General features: G+C 35.2%; 3 protein-coding genes and 1 pseudogene across 3 annotated transcripts; 1 reads left to right on the forward strand and 3 right to left on the reverse strand.

Annotated features, from left to right (window-relative positions):
- Positions 1 to 1,012: 1,012 nt before the first annotated feature.
- Positions 1,013 to 3,718, reverse strand: LOC118049291 (U3 small nucleolar RNA-associated protein 18 homolog; annotated as a pseudogene).
- A 124-nt stretch (positions 3,719 to 3,842) lies between these two features.
- LOC118049293 (phospholipase A1-Igamma1, chloroplastic) lies at positions 3,843 to 6,964 on the reverse strand. Its single transcript, XM_035059240.2, has 2 exons — positions 5,546 to 6,964; positions 3,843 to 4,463 (listed from the first exon to the last, which is right to left on the reverse strand). Exons 1-2 carry the CDS (start codon positions 6,841 to 6,843, stop codon positions 4,220 to 4,222), a joined length of 1,542 nt encoding a protein of 513 aa, XP_034915131.1. The 5' UTR covers positions 6,844 to 6,964; the 3' UTR covers positions 3,843 to 4,219.
- Positions 6,965 to 13,350: 6,386 nt separating this feature from the next.
- Positions 13,351 to 18,487, forward strand: LOC118049294 (F-box/LRR-repeat protein 17). The gene is made up of 11 exons (XM_035059241.2): positions 13,351 to 14,062; positions 14,500 to 14,601; positions 15,247 to 15,391; positions 15,585 to 15,769; positions 15,995 to 16,099; positions 16,212 to 16,309; positions 16,423 to 16,643; positions 16,729 to 16,795; positions 16,900 to 16,985; positions 17,840 to 17,938; positions 18,146 to 18,487. Exons 1-11 carry the CDS (start codon positions 13,470 to 13,472, stop codon positions 18,209 to 18,211), a joined length of 1,767 nt encoding a protein of 588 aa, XP_034915132.1. The 5' UTR covers positions 13,351 to 13,469; the 3' UTR covers positions 18,212 to 18,487.
- A 1,558-nt stretch (positions 18,488 to 20,045) lies between these two features.
- LOC118049295 (auxin-induced protein AUX28) lies at positions 20,046 to 22,892 on the reverse strand. Its single transcript, XM_035059242.2, has 5 exons — positions 22,405 to 22,892; positions 21,169 to 21,398; positions 20,910 to 21,045; positions 20,689 to 20,750; positions 20,046 to 20,372 (listed from the first exon to the last, which is right to left on the reverse strand). The coding sequence occupies exons 1-5, from the start codon at positions 22,644 to 22,646 to the stop codon at positions 20,329 to 20,331; spliced, it is 714 nt and encodes a 237-aa protein (XP_034915133.1). The 5' UTR covers positions 22,647 to 22,892; the 3' UTR covers positions 20,046 to 20,328.
- Between the last annotated feature and the right edge of the window lie 848 nt (positions 22,893 to 23,740).

Raw genomic sequence — 23,740 nt, forward strand, 5'->3', positions numbered from 1 at the left:
TCAGAAGCTAGAATTTATTTAACAGTTGCAGTGTTTGAGTATGTTTCATTTGTTGGCTGATGATGGTTTCTTTTATCTTCCTTGTGTTTGTATGGGAAATTTTACTTTCTGGTGCCTGTCACCCTTATATTCACCAATGCATGTGATACTTTTAAAATTATCTGTGGAGTTACTGCAGAAATAGGGTAGCTGCCAGCTAGGGAGCTACCGATCGTTGCCTAATTAAATATTAATTTGGATTTCATTCTGTGTTCATGATTTGTTAATTTCACATAACAGGCCAAAAGAAAACATGATTGCAATTTGCACGTTGATGTCTGTGTAATCAGGCAAGTCGAGGAGGTCGGTTTTGCCAATACCAACTTGTGCGCTTACCAATTCCATCTGCCTTTTTTTTTTCAACAACAATAATAATTATAATGCATTTCATGGGCCAGTCAAAATCCGTACTAAGCCTTTCAAGCATTTGCAAGATTGTACTATTTCTGATGGAATGCAGAGGAGTTAGCTCTCGAAAGATAAAACTGGCCTCGGTGCATCCCATGAACTAGGGATATTCATCCGTTAATGTTATGCTTGTCTTGCAAGATGTCCTTCCGTATCTTGGGGATACAAGGTTGGTTGGATGATTTGTCATATACACCTTAAGAACGCGTTCAACTCCTTTTGAATGATCAACGTTCTTACATCTGAAGATTTTTGTTCCTGTTGCATTTGACACAAAGCGTCTCTGTTTCTCTGTTTCTCCTGCATAGAAGCATACGTGATTGCCAAAGAAATTTAAAGACGAGTCTCAGAGTGCCTGCCAGTGCGAAGACAGCTCTTCTGAGAGAAATTCTACACAAATTCCATACTTTTCTACCCATAAAACCTTTGGACAAACTCAATTGGCATTGATGAATGTTCTTTAAATAGTTGTCAAATTTGGAGCAAATTCACAAATCACAGCCCAAATGTTCATTCACAGGAGTACAACCATAAAAACAATCGCATCCAATGCATTTGCAAAAAATCAAGCAAGCAGCAACAGAATTCTTCATTTTGATAGGAGGTCGAGTTGTAATCAGATGATACATAATACATTTATCCAAAAATTTGAGCTTCACCATTATAACAACTTATCATCAAGTAAAAGTTCTACCCTGGGAATTTCTACAACAATTGATGCTCTAAAAACCTATGACGTTGCAATTATCAGATGATTTTGAAGATTACAATAAGTTGAATGATACATACCAAAAGAAAAGAAAAGAAAGGAAAAACTTTGGATGGTTAGTCCATTACCATGCCAGATTAACAGATACTGCTCTTTAAAAAATTCAAGGCACTCACCATCTGCAAATTCCCACGGAAGCTCAATCAAAGAGAATAATTGGGAGGCAACAGTGATATATTGCTGAATGTTCTAGTCATTGAAAGTGAAGCTTCATAAAATGTGGCGAGGAAAATCACATTAGGGGGAATAAGGAATTCCAGTATTTGACATCTCCTCTATGCACGATCATGGTGGTGTAACTTGTATAACAGAACTTTTCCGGCGGCATTTCCCATGGCCATCAAACCTCCACCAGGACTGAAATCCAAACAGTGGGGATGATGTAGGGTGCTGTTGGCTGGAGGCCAGTTAGACAACACAGTAAATGATGGGACATGTATCAACTTTAAACTGTTCTTCATGTGTGTGAACAAATGGCCAATATTTGAGCATCGTTATTAAATTTTAAAAAGTCCACCTTGGTGGTCAAATTCTCAATTGTCTTGATTGGTTTTTTCTTCCCACCAAGAAACTCGTCTCTACTGTAAGCATTTACTATACCACTGTCTGAACCAGCAGCAAACAAATTTATTGTTGGTGAAGTGCAAATAGATGTTTCATTAATTCAACCGTCATCAACAGCCTTGTGGATGCAAGCCCTTGTCCTCAAATCCCAGGTGTAGACTTGCCCATCACCTCCATGGCTCAATAATTGCTGCCCATCATCAGCAAAAGCTAAAGAACGAACAGTTCCATTCATCTTTAGAGTCCCAATTAGTTCCTTTGTTTTGGACTACACAAAAAAAGGATATAACTCTCATTGCCTACAAAAGCAATCGTACTAGAATAAGGGGAAACCTCAAACATTTCCAAGCTCTTCTCCTCCCTTCAACAAGTGGGCCTATTTTATCAACTTGAGCTTTTACTAAATCAAAGCTATAAAAAATTTCTTCTTCCAGCTATAATGACCTTAGAACCATTAGGTCAGAATGATGCCTTTCTAATGGAGCAATCATTGATAAAGACGCTTTGTATTTTGGTATTCCATTTACCATCAATCTGGAAAAACCTAAGCCTCCGATCCAATCCAGCTACAAGTAACAACTGGAGCATTCTGATGGAACTGAACTGAATTGATTGGACCATTGGAGGGATCCTCAGCATTTGCATCCACAAGTTTTGAGTACTCAAGAAGACCAGGCAGCAATTTTGCTTGGCTCTTCACCACAAGATCTTCATTAGTTCGAAGAATATCATCAAAAGCTTTGTCATTCTTGTAACCACGAGCCAACACTGTGCCATTTTCTTCATCAGACAAGCCATCATTTCTAGACTGTGAATCGAGCCTGGCCCAATCAGTGCCAGGATTCATCTTAGCATGCTGTGCCCTTAATCTTGCAACATACTGAGTACCAGAAATCAAACTCTCGTCCCCATCCTTCCTTGTCAAGCCAGGCAGCTTTCCGTTGCTCATTTTCCTCTTCTATGTCACTGTCCTCGGTCAATTCCACATCCTCTTCATAATCAGGCCCTACACCACCCACAGACCGGTCCAAAAATAATGTCTCCTTTCCCAAATTCAACAGGAGAGTATAGAGAAGCAAACAAAAAGTTCTCCAACTTCTTCTTTTCCTTTCCTTCTTCAAATTCCAACTGCTTCTTTAACAGCTCATCCTTTCTTTACGTTTCTTCTTTGTCTTAGACATAATCAAATCAGATTCTCTTTCATCCTCATCATCTTTATTCACCTCCAAAAAGCAGGCTCATCAGCATCCACATTTGCACGCTTAACTCTATTTTTTTAGCCAACATTTTGAGAAATCAAAATCATCTTTCCGTAAAAGAAACCCTGACTGGGCAAAACAATTCAAACAAATTATTCATCTTCAGCTAAATGGGCATACACATAAACCTAATCATAATTTAACTGCTGCATATCTAACAAATCCAAGAAACTTTAGAATACTGCACTCTATATATATATATAAATGAAGCACCAAGAAATCCCTTACACTTAAATTCACGGTGGCATCACTATATGCACTACTAAAATTAATAAAATAAAATCAGAGCATAGTCTGCCATTCAAAAGATAAAGGAGGTAGGACATGCCACGGAGACTTTGAAACAAGTCAAATTTACAAGAAGAGGCGCCTAATCTTGGATTTAAGGGGGAAATCGTTGCTGATTAACTCAGGAAAACATAGTGGCTTCGATAAACATGCAAGAAACAGGAGTAAACATTTCGGTTTTACCTTGAATTTCGAAGAAAGTGAATGAACCTGTCAGCTTCCGCGATAGAGACAACGAGGAGGGGGGGGGGGGGGGCTTAGGGTTTAAGCTTTTTCAATTTCAAACCAGGGTTTTGGGTTTCTGCTTTAGGTTCGGCAATTTGGTTGTTTGTCCGGGTTGAGTAATACCCGACTTGAATACATGAGGGTGCCCGTTTCTTTCCATTGTGGATTTTAGGCCCAGTTTCAATCTTCTAGTTGAGCCGGATAATCGGCCCCCCCCCCTTTTCTTTTTTCTTTCTTTCTTTCCTTCCTTCCTTTTTTAATGGATACTGATAGAGATTTGAGATATCATGCTCACACCAAGAAAATGTCAAAAACAATTCTATTCTTTGTATAAAAAGAAAAACTTGATCGAGAACGTAGATTAGGTATTCATAGGTAATTGAGTTACTTGAATTTAAGAAAAAAAGACTGTTTTAATACCCCAATTAGTTCCTTACAGCCTTGATCAGCTCGCTTTTAAGCCATTGTATATTTTTTCAAGGAATTTAATGAATTCGAAGATCACCTCGAGTTGCAAATTAAACTAACCATTCACTACTTGATCCCAGCAATATTTCAGCTAGCTGTCCAGAAAATTAATCCTCGTTGACATAATTGTGACTACAAATAATGAAATAATCAATCAAGCCATTGCCAAGTTGTATTGTGGTCAGGGTGGTGGAAATTTTTAGTGCTCAGATGCCAGGCCCAGTTTTCTGAGATGGTGGTGCGTATCGGCAGGGTGATCATCGAGTTTCGGGCGATCAGGTTGCATCCAACGACCATCACCATCCCTCACCATACCTTTGTTCTCATCTTGCCTCCAGTTTGGTGGCACCAAGTAATGATCTTTCAAGAAATCACACGCCTTGTTTACCAATGCAGGGTCCCTTCCACTTGCCGGAACAAATCTCTGCCCTTTTCCATGGTACCTGTAAAGCGTAAACCAAACAGAAATCAGTGTTTTATATATAGAAATAAGTAAAATATTTTAACAAGGCAGAGCAGACTTTGTCTATGATTCCCGGCAAGGGTTAGACCTTCCATTGACCAAGTGTGAATGGAAGTAGATGAACATGATTTCTATAGAATTAGAATCGAACAACTCTAAAATCTACACGTTACACGCCTCTTCTTCGAAGCTTAATTCCCTTTTGACACTTTCCATTCCAAGTCGATGAATTGTAAAATCTACTACACGTTACACGCCTCTTCTTCGAAGCTGAATTCCCTCTTGACACTTTCCATTCCAAGTCGATGAATTGTATTGTCACATGATTTGACTTTCTAGCTTCTCGACGTTAATTTATCGTCAATTGTTTTGTTTTCTCGCAATCAAAGAGAGTCAAGCCGACTATCTTTCTTTCTTAATTTCTCTCCTTTTTTTATGGATGAACATTTCATAAAAGAAATTGAACATGGGTGACATGCATTAACAAAATCCATGTTGTAACTTTTGGAAGAAACATGGGTGTGCTATAAGATAAAAAACAAAGTAAAAAAAATTAAGAACAATAAGAAATTGAAATGAATATATACTTTTATTAAGTGTTGTGTTTCTCTCTATCTCTCTTTGAAAATGTATGACTAATTAAATATGATTGTATTATTAATGACTCTCCTGGGTTATATTTAATTTTATAATTTTACATGATTGGATTAACTTTTCCTCGTTTAATTTATTTTCTTTACAGCTTTAAGCCCTGTATTTCAAAAAAAAAAAAAAAAAAACTTCGCAAGACAAAACAATAAAACAGAAGAGTAAATGTTGCATTTGGGAGAGAAGTTGAATTAATTTTTAAGAATTTGCTTTGAAATAATGTTTTCCTACAAGCTTGTAACTACGAATTGTCAACAAGGGTGATGAATTATTTATAAACTCTTCCAATAAAGAAATCAATCCTTGCATCTTAATATTGCTGATTAATTAATAGAGAAGCAAAAAAAATATGATTACCGAGAAAATGCAGACAAGCTTTTCAACAGTGAATAAGAATAAGAATATATAACTTACCCATCAAGCAAATGCAAAAGAGCCTCCAGATTGTGTGCACAAACCGGGTCGCCCGTTTGTTTCAAAAATGGCGAATTCTTATGATCCAAAGCCAACTCCACTCCAACATGCGAGTAACACCATGGCAATCCCTCCGTCAACTTCATCAACATAGGCGGCACTTGTTCATTAAAAAAGAATCCAGGTGATTTAGGCACCACATCCTGCGCGTTGACCACCCTCAGAACCTTAACCCCCAATGATTCAATCCTTTCCTTGAACCTCACATTCCCGACCCGAGGACCCGAAAAGGAAAACACAGAAACAGGCAATGCCCGACTTTCTTGCATCACATGTAAACCCGTTTCCACGATATCGTATGCACTTAGCATAGCCAGAGCACCGCCTAAACTGTGACCAGTAATTGTAATGCTCATTTCCTCATCGGCATACATTTCAGTCAACCTTTTAACCTCCGCTAAAATCTGCTCTCTAGCTGAATATTTACAAAACCGACAATTCTCATCTTTGTCCGTGTAAAGATCCAAGAATCCGGATTCGACTTTAACAGTGGGATCCGGACACGGGATTTTATTACCATTGACTGGCTTGAGAAAGTCCATTAAATCAGCAATCCACTCTAAACGTGTCACCGTGCCCCTCCACGCAACAGTAATGTCACGGCGGCCTAAACGTTTTGTTGTTTCGTCGTTGGAAACTGCAACGTATCCAATCCAATTGGCTACGTTGCTCCAAACTTTAGGCCAGCGAGATTTTTTGAAAAAGTTCGGAAGTTTGATATTTGATGTGGCATACAAGTATCTAGTTACCTCGTATCCATGTCGTGTCATTCCTAGAGACTCGAAAAACCTGTGACTCGTAAATCTGCAGCTGCCACAGTATTTTGAAAACGGATCGAAATCGAAAGCATCATAGCAAGCTTTTGCCATCTCGCCATATGTGATGAGTTCTGATCGTAAGAGTGGATCCATTGGGTCAAGAAGGCCGACCCAGTCATCTTTTCCCTGGATTTCTCTCCACACATCGGCCAGTTTTCGCTTTGGTTCTTTGGTGTTTGTATTGGAATTATAGTCCTGTTCCTTTTCAAGCTCGGTGATCGTGGATGTTAATGACTCGCTTGCTTTGGACAAGACACGAGGTATGGCACTGGTGGATGTTTTTCTTTCGAAATCTATGGATCTTGATACGCCAAGTCGAGAGTTTTGGCGAGGAAGGTGTGCAGGGGAGAACCTTTTGGATTGGAAGATGTCTTGTTTGAAAGGAAGCTGAAGCGTGTTGGGTAGAGAGAGATTGGCCATTGTTGTTGAATTGAGGAATGTGTGAAGCAAACACAAGGTGGCCACTGAAATAATATATATTTTCGGAGGGTGTGGTATGGTAGCTAACCATGACGAGTCATTGAACAAGTGATAAAAATAATAGGGCGTGGTCTGGCCGTAGCCAGCTGAGTTGAAGCTATCCGTTTTATAGAACTTCTTTGAATTTTTCAGCGCACGTGATTGACTCGCATGGGTTACTCGGAATCATGGAATTGACTATTTCGGTATTTTTTATGACTAATTCAAGAAAGTTATGGAAGGCGCGGCACTCCCTTTTTGTTGTCTGTTGAGTAGTGAGATCAGTTGTCGCCTAGCAGAACAGGAAGAGCTAAGACGTTCGTGCTTCGGGACTTCTGGTCAATTTTACCTAATTAGATTCTAACAATTAAATTTTTAAATCAAAACAATTATTTTATATAGTGTTTGAATAATTATTATTTTTTAAATGATCATAAATTTGAATTTTATTTTTTTGTTTTTTAATTGAAATTGATTAATAATACAAGCTGGCTTAATTTTTTTTATAAAACGTATTCAGATAGCTTTTTCTAGCTAAAAGAGTACTTTAACATTAAAATAAATGAAAAATCATAAAACATATTGTGCCAAAAAAAACAAGAAGAAGGTTGGATCATAAACTAGCATAATCTGAACATATATATATAATCTATGGAGTGAGTCTCTAGAATGATCTACGATTAGAATCTTGAAGTAGATTATGAAATTAGAAACAGCTCGCCTCAATCAACTTAGGGTTGAGAATGAGATTGCTTTTATTTTTATATATTTTTCAAAAATGTCTTTTTTTTTTTAAAGAAGTTTTAAATTGATTTTCTCAATATTTTTTTTATGGTTTTAATATTTTTCAAAAATGTCTCTTTTAATATTATTTTTTTTTCAGATCCATCGATACTCTTTATGAGATTTATGTTTGTGAACCCAGCCCATATCCCACGTTAGATTAATTCAAATATTTTACAGATAATTATTGTGCGAAACGGCCCTTGGTCCTGTTATTTTAGTGTGGTAGACCAGCACTATAATCTCACATATATATCAACAAGCACACTTGCACCATATATGCTGGCAAAAACACTGCATTCGGCCAGCTTTATTTACTTCACGTGAGAAAAATAAATTAATGGCTGATGATCCATTCAAGGCCACCTTCTTTGTATTTTCAGCATTCCAGCAGGGATTAAAGAATCCAACGTAGCAGAAGTTTTGACTGTTAAAAAGGCTAACGTTCGGAGATATATAAGTGCAGCTTCTAGATCATGAGCTAGAGAACTGGATATTGGGTTATTGAGACTGATTCTGGAGATGTTTATCCATGGCTAGCAACTTCCGCCGTCAAGCAGTGGAGGGTACGAGCCTTTTCAACTCAGTTGCCGTTAAGACAGTTCAGTTCACTCACGCACCGACGGAAGAGAACGTCGTTAAGGTACGTATGAACAGAAACCAAAAACTTGGAGCTTCAGCGTAAATTTCTTTGTACTTTGTAAGTTTTTTATGTGCAAGTGTTAAGCCATTAATTAACTTGTTGGCTCCTATCCTGTATTCAATAAAGCTTCTCGATCATCACTGGAAAAAATCGTGATTGATTCTGTTCAAACTTGTCTGCTATCCTCAAAGACAGCAATTTTTTGCTGATGTGTTTTCTTCGTGCAACAATAGTATATTAAACAATGAGGGCGTGATAAGTTTTTTTAAAAAAAAAAAAAAAACTAAAAGCCAGCATTAGTAAATTTCGTGGTCTCGTGGCCTTTGTTGTTGACTTTTAAATTTATTTTAAATTAATATCTTTAAATTTTTTTTATTGTTATTATGTACTGAGGTAGAAAATAAATTTTAAAAAAAATATATATATATATACACGTCATATATTATTTGATGTATTTTTTTTAAATGTAAAGCATTTTTAAAAAATAATCGCTTATTATGTTCTCAAACACTTTTTAGATTCACAACATACCGTGGATTGGAATAATATTATGACGTCTATAACCTTCTTAGTGAAACTGAAAATTGTTATTTTTGAGGGTATTATTGTATTTTATTGGGGAGTTTATTTGGCATTGCTGAATTAATCAGGTGCATACCAGTCTTCACATGTTTGTATTGCACGGTTTAGAGGGTGTTTGAATGGGAGGTAGCTTGTGTTTTTTTTTAGTAAAAAGCATGTTTTTATAGCTTTTAGAGATGTGTAATTTGTACTTAAAAAATATTGTACCTTTGATAAAAAAACCACACACCTCTAAGCCAAATACAGTGACTTTTTTATCCTTGAAAGCAAAATGGCACATGCTTGTTATTTGGGGGTATTTTTGGCGTTTCATATTTAATTGCACAATGAGGCCAAAAAACAACGAGTGTTTAAGGACATTTGTTTATTTTTCTTTTAGTTTTTTTGGTAATTATCGAATTCAGAGGGTTGTTATGTCTTTTAGTATTATATAATATTATTTAAATAATTAATCTGGAGGCACGTGGAGATTCTGGTAAATTTGTGGTGGAGCATGTGGCTAATTTACATGGCCAAAAAAGTGGCTTTCAGTGCGGCAATGGAATCCTCTTGACAGTCGCTACATGACAAAATGGCGCGTGTGTTCGTCTTCCCTTTTGGTTCGCCATCAATGATCATCTCTTTTTCTCTCGCGCGTCTTATGAAAGCGAGTTCTCCCTTAAAAAGATTCAATGCAGACATTTAATTAGTTTTATCTTAAGATTTGATCCCTGATTTTAATTAATTAGTATATGTTTTATCTTAGATACTTTATATATATAATTATTTTCAATTTCATCCCCCATATATTTTTTTATTTTTTAAATTTTATCATTGAAAAATTCAACGCAACTCTTCGGTTTATTTTTTTTATATATCTGATCGCTCATCTTTTTATTATTATTTTTCTCATTTTAAATAAATTATAAAATTAGATTTTTTTAAATGTCACCTCCATGTAATTTTTTTCACATGTTTAATTTAGTCATCACTCTTTTTATTTATAATTATTGCACTTAAAATGGTTGATATAATTAGTTTGTTTTTTGATTTCATACTTCTTATATTTTTTTTTCCTACTGGATTTTTTAACTTTATTTTTTTAGTTTTATTTTATTTTGCAATCTTATCCTTTAATACTAAATTTATCAGGGTGTTGACCTTTCTTAACTAAACCTGAATCTAGAGCTCGGCGAGGTTGTAAGCTTGAAGTGTTAATTTAGAGTTAGGAGGTGCACTCAATTTACTTATTTTTTTCATTCTGTTTTTTTTTAAATATCTTTTTTCTCGATTTCATCATCTGGTATTTGTTTTTACTTTCTTTTTCCATTTCTTTGAGAGTAACATAAGTTACCTTTAGTTTTTTTTCCTGTCTTTACCGAATCTATGTTTTTTAAAATGACTTTTTAAAATTACATTTAATTAATTTATTATGTCTTTTGATATTAAATTAGTTAGGTTTTGCCCTTGTGTCTGTGTTGTTTGCTATATTTTGTATTTTTAACATGAATTTTATTTTTTTAAAATTATTCATTTGATCTTGTCCTTCAATGTTATCTGTTTAATATTGAGCTTTTTGGCTGAGCCTATGATTGGAATTTAATGGGTAACGGCTTTGAAAGATTAACTTTGGTCCATAAGGCTTTTTTGAATTCACTTAGTCCACCCTGAGCTGTTTTTTTTTCATTCTTCAAATGTTTTTTTTTTTTTCACTTCCTACATGGGATTTTTCATTTGTTTTAAAAAAAAACACGAGCTATTTAGATTTTTTGGGGCTTTGTTTAATTTAGATTTTTTTTACAAGGATTCTTGCTTTTGAGTTAAATTAAATTAATTGATTAAATATAAACACCAAATGTTTTTTTCGAAGGCTTTGTTGCAATTTCTTTAAAACCCAGCACCTGCCTTGAACCCTAGGTTCCTCGGGTCATGAGCCTAACCGTTGGGTTGAGGAGAGCTTTAAAACAATGTGTTTTTATTTTATTTTATATATATATTTTTTAAAATTTTGTACTCATTCTCTTAGGATTTAATTTTTGTTTTAGATTCTTTTGTGAAATGTAGCCTTATAATTTTTAATTTTGACCTTCAATTCAATATTTGATAGAAGTTTGACCCTCAATGTTTTTATTTTTTATTTTGATTATTATCTTTTTTTTTATTAGATTTTAATTTTATAAGGGTGCTCATAATCTTTATTTTTTTTCAATTTCATCGCCCAGCATGCTGGATTTTTTTTTAAAAATAATTTTTTTGTTCGTTAATTTTTCTATTTTGACTTCATCATTCAATGTTTTGATTCATGTGGATTAACAGTTGTTATTTCTTTTAGCTTCTTTTTCTATGATATCAAGTTGTCAATTTTTTTTCCTCTATGAAATACACTTATACTATATTTTTTAAAATATTTTCTTGTTTGTTAATTTTTATTTTATTTTATCATTCAATATTTTGATTTTTATAGATTGACAATTGTATTTGTTTAAGCTCTTTTTCTATAATACCAAGTCAGTAATTTTTTTTTTTAAAAAATATACTTCCAGGACATCAACATTGTTTTCTTACACTTTAAAAAGTTGCTTCCTTTTATATGTATAAATGAGGTCAAGTTAAGTTTATTTAGAAGTATAGTTGCTTTTCAAAGTGTTTTTCATAATAAAATAAATCAAAATAATATATTTTTTTATTTTTAAAAATTATTTTTAAAATCAATGCATCAAAAAGATCCAAAATATAAAAATCTATTAATTTTTTTTTTAATTTTTTTTTTTAAAACACGGATTGAGTTGCATTTCATTGTTAAAGTCAATTTACAAATAATAATTGATAAGTGCAACCGAGAAGTGATAAGTTAGCCTAGAAGAACTAGGCTAAACGAAATAATCAAAACAATTAAAATCACATAATTTTCAAAACAAATGCCATTCGACGTAATATATAAAGGCAGTCAGTTAAAAATCAATTTTGTTAAGCCATGTGCGTATCTGTTATTATAGCACAACGTGTATTTTAAAAGTAATTTTTATTTAAAAATAAATTAAAATAATTTATTTTTATATTCCAACATGAACATATTAAAATCATTAAAAATTATAAAAAAACTTTTAATTTGATATATTTTTAAAACATATCTAAATACAACTGAGAACGCAATACTAAATAGACATCTAATGAATCTGACTCTTGATGATTAATAGTTATGACTTTAACACTATATATTTTTCCGTTTTGACTAAATCCTCTCTTTCTTTTGTTGTTTCGTGCATTTCTATCTTCTCTCATGTATATCTTACTTTTATATTTTATCGCGTGAGATCCTTCACATGGAATACAGTCTTTTTTTTTTTTTTTTTAGTTTTCTCCAAGTCTTGATGAATTACCTAATTTTGGGTATTAGGAATTACTCTAATCTTCTCCCGTGACGAGCTCGCTATCACTAGCCCGGAAGCCTGGTGGTCACGTGACAAATACCTCAACACTAGCTATTTGTTTGCTAATTTATTTTCCAAACCATACCATGACAATGATATTAAATGCGATAAAGGAGATAATTCCCCATGCACTTTCTTAAATATGCTAAAAAAACCCCCAAAAAAAATTAGCTCAAAACATTTTTTCAATGCTGGTAATATATTTAAAACACAGACATAAGATAGCATGATAAAATTTAAAATTTGTTTAAAAGTGTCGTTGTAATTGCTTTTTTAAAATAATTTTTATTTGGATAATATATTAAAATAATATATATTTTATTTTTTTAAAATTACTTTTAAAATAATAAAAAACACTAAAAAATATTAATTTAAAATTAAGAAAAATATTTTTTAATTTTTTTAAAATCATAACTTTTTAAAACGCAAAAACAAATAGAATTACTTAATTATAGTCTCATTATTTTATAAAATTTAACTGCTATCAATTTAATTACCATGAAATTTAAGTTTTTTTTCCAAGGATATTTGATTTATATTTAAACATAGATGCAAGACTTTACATTGTTTTTAAAATTAAATCGATTTAGTAATTCAATAGAAAACTTGAATATATTTTTATTGAAAAAAATGTTAATGATTTAGTTAAAAGTTGAAATTAATCCAATGATTAAAGTATGATCAATTATCGAATCTATAAATTTTTTATAATAAAAATAATATTATTTTAATTTTAATTATTTTTTTATATTAATCTAGATTAACTTTTATACGTAGATTAACTTTTCTTACTTGTAACTCGGAACTACTAGTATCATGAACACGGTGAAAGTGCAAAGCATCCAAAACCCTAAAGAAAGCGCAGAATCAAAATCGGACCGTAGATTTTATTTCCCATAAAGAACCTTCCATAATCAGAAACAAACAAAAGAAACACGTTTTTCACCCGCCAAAACGAAGGCTAATACCGTCATTAAATTTTACCAAACCGCGCTCCTCCCATTTTATACTTCAAACAAAATACAAAGGCGCGAAAACATGACCAATCTCCCGCTCCTTCTCTGACCAACCCCCCCTCTCTCTTACTATCCAACCCCGCGCCTCTCGTACCTTTATTTCTCCGCCTCTCACTACCTCCTTCCCCCCTTCCCCTCCTTCTCCCTTACACAATGCACTTCGAAAACCAACCTCATATCCCCCCCGCCACTCCCGGCGGATCCACCGCCTCCTTCACCTCCTTGGATATCCCCCACCATGTCAAAAAGCACAGAGGAAGTTACAACTGTGGACGTTGCGGTCTCCCCAAAAAAGGCCACGTCTGTCATCTCCCTCCTACATCCACCACTACCACTACACCAACGCAAACACCAACTGACTCTTCTGTTTCAGTATCCAATTCCCTTTCTCGTCCTCCGCCACGTCAGCAGTACTCAAATCTCCGCAGAGCGTTGTCATTTGATGATAGTGACTTACGGTGTGACTCGCCGGAGGTTGAAATCGATGAATCGGAGATGGATCTGTTTGGTTCGGGCTGCGGGAAGTTGCCGGTGAGCTGTATGTGGGAGATTTTTAGGAGGTTGCCGCCAGCGGGGTTATTGGCGGCAGGAAGTGTGTGTAAAGGATGGAGAGAGACAGCGAGGAGGTTGTGGAGGGCGGCGGAGGAGCTTAGACTTAGGGTTCCACCTAGGTCTCAGCCTGGGTTTGTTGGATCTGTGTTGCAGAAGTGTCCTGGACTTAGTAGACTTAACCTTAGATTGGAAAGGTTAGGGTCTGTTCCCGAGAGGAATATCTTTTTTCAGATCTAGGGTTTCATGAAGTGGATCGGCTGGGGATTATCGGCATTTTGGTTTTTATAACGAAAATTGATAATATTAACATGATAAACGGTATTAAGCTTTTCGAGGATTAAAAGCAGTTAATTAAAATGTGGTTTGATTTATGAAGAGAAATGCTAAAATATCACAGCTGTTTAATTTATAAAAAGCAATGAATTTTGATATCATGGTACTGTTTGATCTATATGCATCAATGAAGGAATAATCGCGGTCTAGCTGTTTAAGATTTTTAAGAGCCAAGCTTAAATGAGTGATTTTTGATTTCATCAGGCCAATTTTTTAACAAATTGAAGCTGCTTTGAGTAGTTAAATTGATCTTGTATGTTTGATTTTTTAATTGATTTTGTTTCCCTGGCTGTTGCAGTGATTTGGATTCGACTATGTTTGCTTGCATTGCGTTTTCTTGCCCTAATTTGGAGGTGATGGAGATTTCTACATCTGAAACTGCAGTCAATAGGATAACTGGGTATGGTTTTTTCCTAGTCTAACTCATTATTTTTCGATCTGTTGTATATGGTTCATTTTCTCTCTATCTGCAGTTTTTTTTTTTTTTGTATTGCTTTTTAGTGATGGATATTGATAGTGAGCCAACTGGCAACTGGCAGAAAACCATCCTATGCTAACTATTTTCTTGTTATAATGCTTTGTGGCAGTGGTGGCAACAATGTAAAAGTGAAGCATTGAGTTATGGATTCAGGACTGATTTGTGATATTGATCCCAATTTTACTTGAAACAGGACAATAGGTCCAATTTCGCATATGCTCTAAATGGTCTGCCTGGTCATGAAATGCGACTACGCCTACTCTGTTTAAGAGTGGTGCATCAATTAAAATGATGTCTAGACAATCATAGGCTTATTAGGTTTTATTTTTAATAATCAGGCCTTCCTTCAACCTGTGAGGCAACATGCTTCCGGTAGACTTTTATTATTTGGGAGTATAATCAATATTTTTTTTTCTGTTTCAGTTCTTCAAATAAGATATTTTCTGCCCAGGGTCTGTGTTCATTTCTTGTTCCTCGCCCTATTAAATGTTATGTGATTAAAGAGTGAGTGTATGCTATTTGTGAAATGGCTGATAACTGGGTCAAATTTCTGATTTTTCTATGCAGTGATGAATTGGGTCGTTTTGTTGCTGATAAACGTTGCCTTACAAGTCTTAAGATGGAAGGTTGTTCTAATCTAGGGGGTTTTGTTCTGTGTTCATCGAGTCTCTCTACACTTTGGCTTTCAGATCTGTATTGCCTATCTAAGATGGTAATTATTTATTTCACTTGCCTCATCTCATTTGTTGTGACCAGTCTTCTAATTTGAAGCTCTTTGTTGTTTATATGAGAGGAGGGCATTGAAGGTTGGCCTTCTGTTGGTTCATGCTTCTATGTTGTTTGGAAGATATTAGCCGGCGTTTAACACAAGTCAATTTTTATTTATCTTTGGCTCTACTCTGTAGGTCTTTAACTGTCCCAATTTGAAGGAGATTTCCCTTGATTTTTCTCGCCAAGAAAATGACAGCACTGATCTTATTGCCATGGTTGATGGTCTGGGAAGGAGTTGCCCTCGGCTGCAAAATGTACATGTTGCATCAGTTCGGCTTTCTCATGCTGCAGTGCTTGCTCTCACAGCTGCAAACTTAAGGTTTGTTAAACAATTCCATTGTCAGCTTATATCCTTCAACCACAAAGTACCTTATCGCTATGTAATGCTCATTTGCTGAAATAGTTGTTTAACACTACGAACTTCATAGGGGTTTCTACTGTCATTCTTTACATTTCTCTTATCTTTTTGGACGACCTGCATATATCTAATATAAAATTTTTGGATGAAGCATTTATCTAATGATTAGTTGCTCCATGATTTTAGGGGGCTGCGGATGCTTTCACTTGTTCTTGGAACTGAAATTACTGATGCATCTGTCGTTGCCATTTCGCAAAGCTATTCAAAATTAGAATTACTTGATCTGAGTGGGTATGTTTTGGAACAAGTGCCTATTACATTTGAAAAATTTTTATGTCTAAAATGGTGAATTAAATCAATCCTTTTTTTAGATGGAATTTTTTATACTACAAGTCGATTTCAGGTCTAGCATCAGTGACAGTGGCATTGGAATGATATGCAATGTGTTTCCTGGAACACTTTCAAGGCTTCTTCTTGCGCTTTGTCCGAACATCACTTCAAGTAATCTACATTCAAACCTCCCCTTCCAAAAGCAACCTAGAGTCTATATTTGCAACATGCTTTGGCCCTGCATAAAACTTTTGTTAACTGTCTTGCTTTTTAACTCCTCTCAGGTGGAATTCAATTTGCTTCAGCTCAATTGCCTCTACTTGAACTCATGGACTGTGGAATGACAATTTGTGATCTGAGTTCTCAGTATCCAACTTCTGATGAAAGTGGTGATTTTGAGTTGCAGACGACATTTAAAAATAAATTACACCTTATATACCAAAAGCTCATCATTAAACATAGCCGGTTGAAAAAGCTCAGCCTATGGGGCTGTTCTGGCTTAGATGTAAGATTCTGTTATCTGACATGTAGTACATGGTTGCATTGATTTTCCATCTCCTGCTGTTCTCAGAATGTGAGTTTAAATGCAGGCTCTATACTTAAACTGCCCGGAACTTATTGATCTGAATCTGAATTCCTGTAAAAACTTGCATCCAGGTATATTGTTTTGCTCTCTTAAGGTGATAATTTGTTTGAGTTGTGCTAATTCTGCATTTTCTTGGCTAAAAATAGTTAATTGGTTATTATACATATTTCCCCAGAAAGAGTGCTCCTGCAGTGCCCCAGTTTAGAAAGTGTGCATGCATCAGGATGTCACAATTTACTGATTGAGGGTATTCAGAGCCAGGTGAATAGCCAACTCCATTCAAGTCTCTTTTTTTCCTTATCTTGCTGTACAAGGCTTGGTGGTTTTTTAATCTTTGAATAGGTGATTATGTACCAACTGTTTATGTTATTTGATAGCATTGAATCTGGCTAACCAAGCTAGAAAACTCATGCAATGAAAATGCTGGTTGCACCCGTAAATTGATTGTAGTCTATGGTTAATTGTCCAGTCTCTTCCATGCAAAAACTCTGATCTCCCCACCACAGGACTGGGTTACTTTTTTTCTTTTTATTGTTCATTTTAAGTCTGGGAAATATTTTGTTGATAGTCGCTCATTACTTGTACCAGAAAGCAGTTAACGTGCAACACTGTAAACAAAACTTCAGTGATTCCTATTCTAGATCATTGGCAGTCCCTTTTCCATTTCATCAAAAATAGTTTCAATTTCCTTTAAATAATTGCAAAAATCTGTTTGGGAATTGGGTCTGTAGTTCTTTCAGTACCATCATGATCATGGCAAGACTGTTCAAAAGACATGCACGTCTACAATGGCATTTGTCTAATAGTTGATGTAATGTTTTTCATTAGGGCTGAGTTTACTGCATTGATCGTATTTGGAACTCATCCATATTAACCGCTTCCCGTGTTTTGTTTTAATAAGTTTCTTATGTGTCAGTGTGCAATTGGAGTCAGTTGATTGTTTGCCCTTGAGAAAGTTTGGTGTTTGTTTGGAAGTTGAATGTTTTAGTTTAAACCTTCAGTATAGATTCAAGTCATAGTTTAATTTTCGTTTTGACTCTTGGGGCTTTAATTGAATCAGTTAAGATTCAATCATTGTGTTCTTACTCTTTCATACTTGTTGAACTTACCTGCAGGTCAGCAACAATTTTGCTGCAATGGAAAACCAATTCCCAAATAAGCGTTTGGCTGATGGCTCAAAGAGGGTAAGGGTCCCGCAATTCCTGAGCCAGCAGGTAGGTTGACTACACCATGTTTTGTCAAGCTATATCATTCATTTGCTTGCTATGTAGTATATCCGACGCTACCATAGTGTAATACAATCACTTAAAGCATGCTTTTCATAGAATATTAAAAGTTGAATAAATTGTAAAATTCTTTTGGTTTCCGAGAATATAATGTTTGGGTTAAACACTTACGCTGATGTTGCTTCTACCTTACAGCCATATGACGAGGATAAGAAGCGGAGAAGAATCGCGAGTCGTCCTTGTAATGTGCTTGTGGACTGAACAACATGCCCATCATACATGTTTCATACTGTACACATTGTGTAATCTATACGCATGTTGTAATCTCTCATTGTTATCTATTCTTAGGCCAAATGCCTCGTGCAAGCAAATGTTTGCAGTGGTCCGGAATCGTGGTTAGGTTATCTGCCATGTATAATTGCCATTCCTTTGATATCAGTCAATTGTTTCAAACCAAACTAAACACCGGTGGACTCTGATGACTTCACAGTTCTTTCAGCTATTAACCTTTGAATAAAGCTACTTGTTTCCATCGTACCTGTGCGAAAGTTGGTCTGCTTTCTACTGTTCAAGTTAGCACCAGCTGTTCGATGTTACTTGCCACTCGTCACAGAACCAACTTGTTTTTGTGACCAGGACAGTAATTTTAAACAGCTCGCTCACCTTCAGCGACGCTGCCCGTGTCAACTCTATGGGTGAAAAAGACTTCACCTTGAAACTGGCAATTTAAATCTAGCGGAGGTCTACTAGTACAGTTGGTGGTCTCTTTGACCGAGGTAGAACTAGAAACTGTTCGCAGATTTTCAGATGCAACCTCCATGGGCTCGGGTATGGCCCGGACCCTTTTAAGCCCGTGTGATCTAGGCTCTGTTCTTGATGTTTTGGGCTTTGGGCCAACTATTTATTATATGCCCCCTTTTTTTGAACCTCGACTACCGCCTGTTTATTAGCTACTCCTTTTGTCAGTGTGTGGAATGCTTTTATGGGCCGACCCCTATACCATTTTTTTGGAGGTCATAGTGGGGGTGGTGTAGTCAGGTCAATTTTTACTCGCTGAAAATAAATTACTTTTCTGTAGTTCTGTTAGGTATTAAAAAAAACCCTGTGTTTTCTATATCATTTAATTTAGTTTTGCAATATAAGCTTATATGGGACCTCATTTTGCTATTGAAAGCATTTTGATTAAAATTAATTCTCCACCAACCACCTAAATATATTTAAAAGATGAAGGAAAACTTCGAACGGTAAATCTCTTGAGCAGTATAAAAGTAATGTAGGTGAAATCAGTGAAAAAATACTCTAATGAAATACACATTTCAAATTAGTTTTCTAAATAATTTCAATGCTCTGATTGAGTGATTGTATAAAAATAATAATTTAAATGGATATTTAGGGATGATATTACACTTATCCCAATAGCGAAACACACTCGTTCCCCCCCTTCATTTCTGCATTTGACGAGCAACTTGCGTTAAGAACTCGGATATTTCGCGATATGTTCCTGCTAGTTTTCTCTGCATTGTGCGAAGCTATTGGCTGGCTCCAAGAATGATTTCTAAGAATTAGTAAGAAATTAAAATTTGCCATTATTGATGGAACGGCGTGGATTCAGCAATATTGTCAGATCCGAGAGAGAGAGAGAGAGAGAGAGAGAGAGATCGATCATGGAGCTGACTTCCAATTCCAAATCATAGATGGAATCGACACAGGGAGGGACCAGAGTCATGAGTCCCATGACTGGCTAAAATGTACTGGCAAATTTTTATGTACAAGGGATACCCTTGCTTCCATCAATGCACGGCGGTCAAATCTGTTACTCGCTAACTTGCTAGCTTTGAACAGGCAATCTCTTTCATATATTTATGCCTAAAACAATTAATAAATCAAGAAACTTATACAAATGGACATGAATGAATAAATGCTCCATCGACAAGCACATGATCCTGTTCCCTTACAACAACGTCCATACGGAACATTTCCATTACCCAGTCCTCTTCCTAACCCATGAGAATTATATATATAGCAATAAATATTACTGTATTAATAATGAATACTATAATAAATGAAGGAATGTGAACGCTAGATGACCACCACAAAACAAACAAGTACATGGTCGTAACATTAATAAGCAAACAATTAATTAAAACATAAAACAAGCAAGACACATGACCGAGTCTCTCGGAACACAACTAGAGTTATTATCGTTCCTGTCCATAATAATATTACTGATAGAGTATCTCACAAAACATAATTAATAATAGTACAGAAGCAGCTCCACGTCGAGAACAACCTGCTCAATCAATCTACGCGTTTTATCATCTTTCTGGTACGTTCCTGCGACCCACGAGATCAAAGGAGCTAGCAGCTTGTGGCGCTCACTACTTGTAGCTTCTGTTCTTGCACTTCTCCATGGCTCTTGGTGCTGAAAATGAGTTCAGGAAATACAAAATTGGCGTTGGGATGGATATTAACGAGAAGAAATCAGTATTAAACCTCTTTTCAAGAAAGATTAATTTCTTGGCATGGTTAATTGGATAGTTTATATATAGGTCAACCAACCTTGACGTTTTACGTTTTTCCAATATTCTCCTTAAAACTTACACAAACCCACTGGGCGAGATTTGAATTCATTACCGGTATGATGATTTACATTATGTGACAAGTAATAATTAATATTTGTTTTTGAATGAATACTATAAGCTAGCTACCAATATCTATAGTAAGAAATGTAAACTAACCAAGTCCAGTAGCCTCCGTTCCCTTCATTATTCGCAGCCTCTTGCATGATTCAACAAACATGCTGTGTTTAAGATAAAGTTAGCTCTTATATAGTTAATGAGAAGGGGATAGGGTTTACTATATATAGTATTGTAATTAATATTAAACTCTCTAAAAAGTAGTCCACAGTTTCTTTTCGTGAAGGTTGTATTGACTGTAGAGAAGTCAATTAAGAACTTACTCCCATGGGACGTCACCGACGAGCATCCAATCACCGTCCTTGTCTTCATAAGTTGGAACATAATCAGTGCCATTGAGAAGATCTATGAGCTTGCTCTCATTGAGGAAATCTTTCAATCCATGGGATCCACAATTGCCTTCAATGCAAAATGGGATATATCAGATTGTTAAACCATAATCACGGGCTATTATATACATATGTAAAATATCAATACAGCCTCTATGTATGTGAGAGGTGATGTAAATTTAATCGTACGTACCTATAGTAAAGGAACTGAGCATTTTCCCCAAGGCATCAGAAAGCTCCTGGTAGGTCTTGTACATCTTCAGGTCCACTTTACGGAGGTAAGGTGCCCCATCCATGCTAACCTTCACAAAAGTAGCATTGCAGCCAGGAACCTTCTCACACTCTTGATCGGTACTGCTCCTTTGGACTGCTAACATGTTCTTTCGGAAAGATCGTACTGGAGGCCAGCCCACAACCTGTGCCCTAAAATTTTATTTGGATGTGCATACCATGAGTTTCAGTTTTGTATACCTAATTAATTTATAATATCCAACTTCCAGTTAAAGGGTTGGCTGTGGAAAATGGAAAATGATGCACAAACAAGTCACTAAACCAAAAGATATTCGAGCAATCTCTGTGCTAATCAACTGGAGATAAAAATGATACAGTACTACAGCGGGTACTTTATCTTCCTCATCATGCAAGTGGGTCCATGAAATTCTATGGGCATTGACAATGGCCTTCATATTTTAGTGTACCGATGTTTTCCAATCAAGATCTAATTACTAGCTCTCTCTCGTTTTTGGATTAAAATTAAAGTAGTACAAAAATTCAAAATGAAAGCACATGATTTTAGCAATGTTAAAAATGGCAAATTGCTTGAACGTCTGCTCCTATTAAAAATATGACTGTCCTTTTCTTTTTCGAAAATGAAAATGAGAGAATCCATATTCATAGTTTGGAAAGGTTAGCAATCTCATAATATTAATATTTCAGTGGGCACTTCTCCTTTAGCAAAAGCCAATTCAAGAACTCAGTGTATAATATATTTCAGCGAGCACTCCTCCTTTAGCTGTGCATGCTTCATTTATATATATATATTAATGCACAGGAAATAATGTTAGTAATAATTAACCTCTTCCACCTGCAACAAATCTAAAGTTCTATATGTTAATTTGTGGGTATTTCAGAATCATCTAGCTCCTTTTTTTTTTTTTTTTTAAGAAAAACATCAAGCTCTTTGATTATAGTTTTTCTCTATATTCACTGCATACATGATACTCTTTTTTAGAAAATATTTACATGTTAATTTATGGCTATGTCCACTATGAAACCTTAAAGGCAATTATTACTCTCGCTCTCTCGTATGTGAAATATGCTATCAAATCTAATCATGTACTACCTACAATCATGCCCTAACATGAACGCGAAAAGGTTAAAAAAATAAAATAAATTAGATTACAAAAACTAAAAAAAACATGCAACCTACTTAGCTGGAGGCTTTGCTGGATCAGTGGCCAGAAGATTCTTCTCCCTTTGCAGACTGCTGGTCTTCTCATGATTTGGATCAGCACCGCTCTCCTTGGAAGAAAGTTTGAGCTTCAAGTCCACAGTCTCAGAGAATCCTCTCTTCCTCACCATCTCTCCTTCAGCCCCTCCACCATTCCCTGGCAACCCTAGCCTTAGCTCTGTCTCCTCAAACCCCATCTTTGTTCCCTTCTCCACTTCCATGATAAGAGTACTTAATTTTTTGCCCCGCTCTCTCTTAGTTTCCTCTCAGAAACTGATCACTCCCTTTCTCTCTCTCTCTCTCTCTGTTCTCTCTCTAAGCTTATAATTTGCACGCAGTTGTGGGTTAGCTTGGATTTGATTTTCTTGGATTAAGTGGCGGTATGGTACTGAAATGTATGAGAAAGTGAAAGGTAAACTTTTTTGCAAGATGGTTGTAATGATATGGGGCTCCCGCTTGGGGGAAGACTTGTGGTGTTTGGGCTTGATAGGTATTAATGTACGGCTTGGGGCATTTGTTTTATTGTCTTTGAGTCAGGGTTAATGGGAGAGTGACACGTGGATATATGTCAGAACTGGCTTCTTTAAACGTTTGCTGGCAGGTGACGACATGGTGATGTTATAGCCTATGATTGTCTGTAGCCTGTTGGCTGATATTTGCCATTTTGACTGGGGAGTGGACCAGACCACCTAAATAATTCTACTGTGCTCTTCTGCTCTAGTCTACTCCAGAAAGCAATCAAGGATCGGTCCCGTTTCGTTACGGGCACTGGTACCCTTTTTATAAAATTTTAATATATTTTTTTTTAAATTAATTTTTTATAATTCTAGGTTATTTTAATATTTAAAAATAAAAAAAAAAATATTTTAATATATTTTTAAATAAAAAATCTTATAAAAAGCAATTAAACACTTCACCATCATGCAAATAGAGGTGAGGGAAGAAAAATATAATGAATGGGTCACTCAAATCTATTTTACAGTACTTAGTTTGTGTTTGGGTGAGAGATATAATGATTTTTTTTTTAAAGGTATAATTTTTTTTAAACATCAATTACATCTTCTAAAACCAAAAGATATATGTTTTTTCATTGAAAATAAATTACCACACCTTCCACCCAAACACACCTAACTTGATCTTTTATTTTTATGAAAATAGCATTTTCTTTAATTTGCATTTCTAGATATTTCAAGCATGTTAATGTAATTTTGAATTTCAAAACTATCATAAGGGATAAGAGCATTAAAAAAAAAGTAAATATATATATATATATATATATATATATATATATATATATATTAAAAATTGATTTAAG

This window comes from Populus alba, chromosome 2 (assembly GCF_005239225.2).
Source record: "Populus alba chromosome 2, ASM523922v2, whole genome shotgun sequence".
Taxonomy (NCBI): Eukaryota; Viridiplantae; Streptophyta; class Magnoliopsida; order Malpighiales; family Salicaceae; genus Populus; species Populus alba.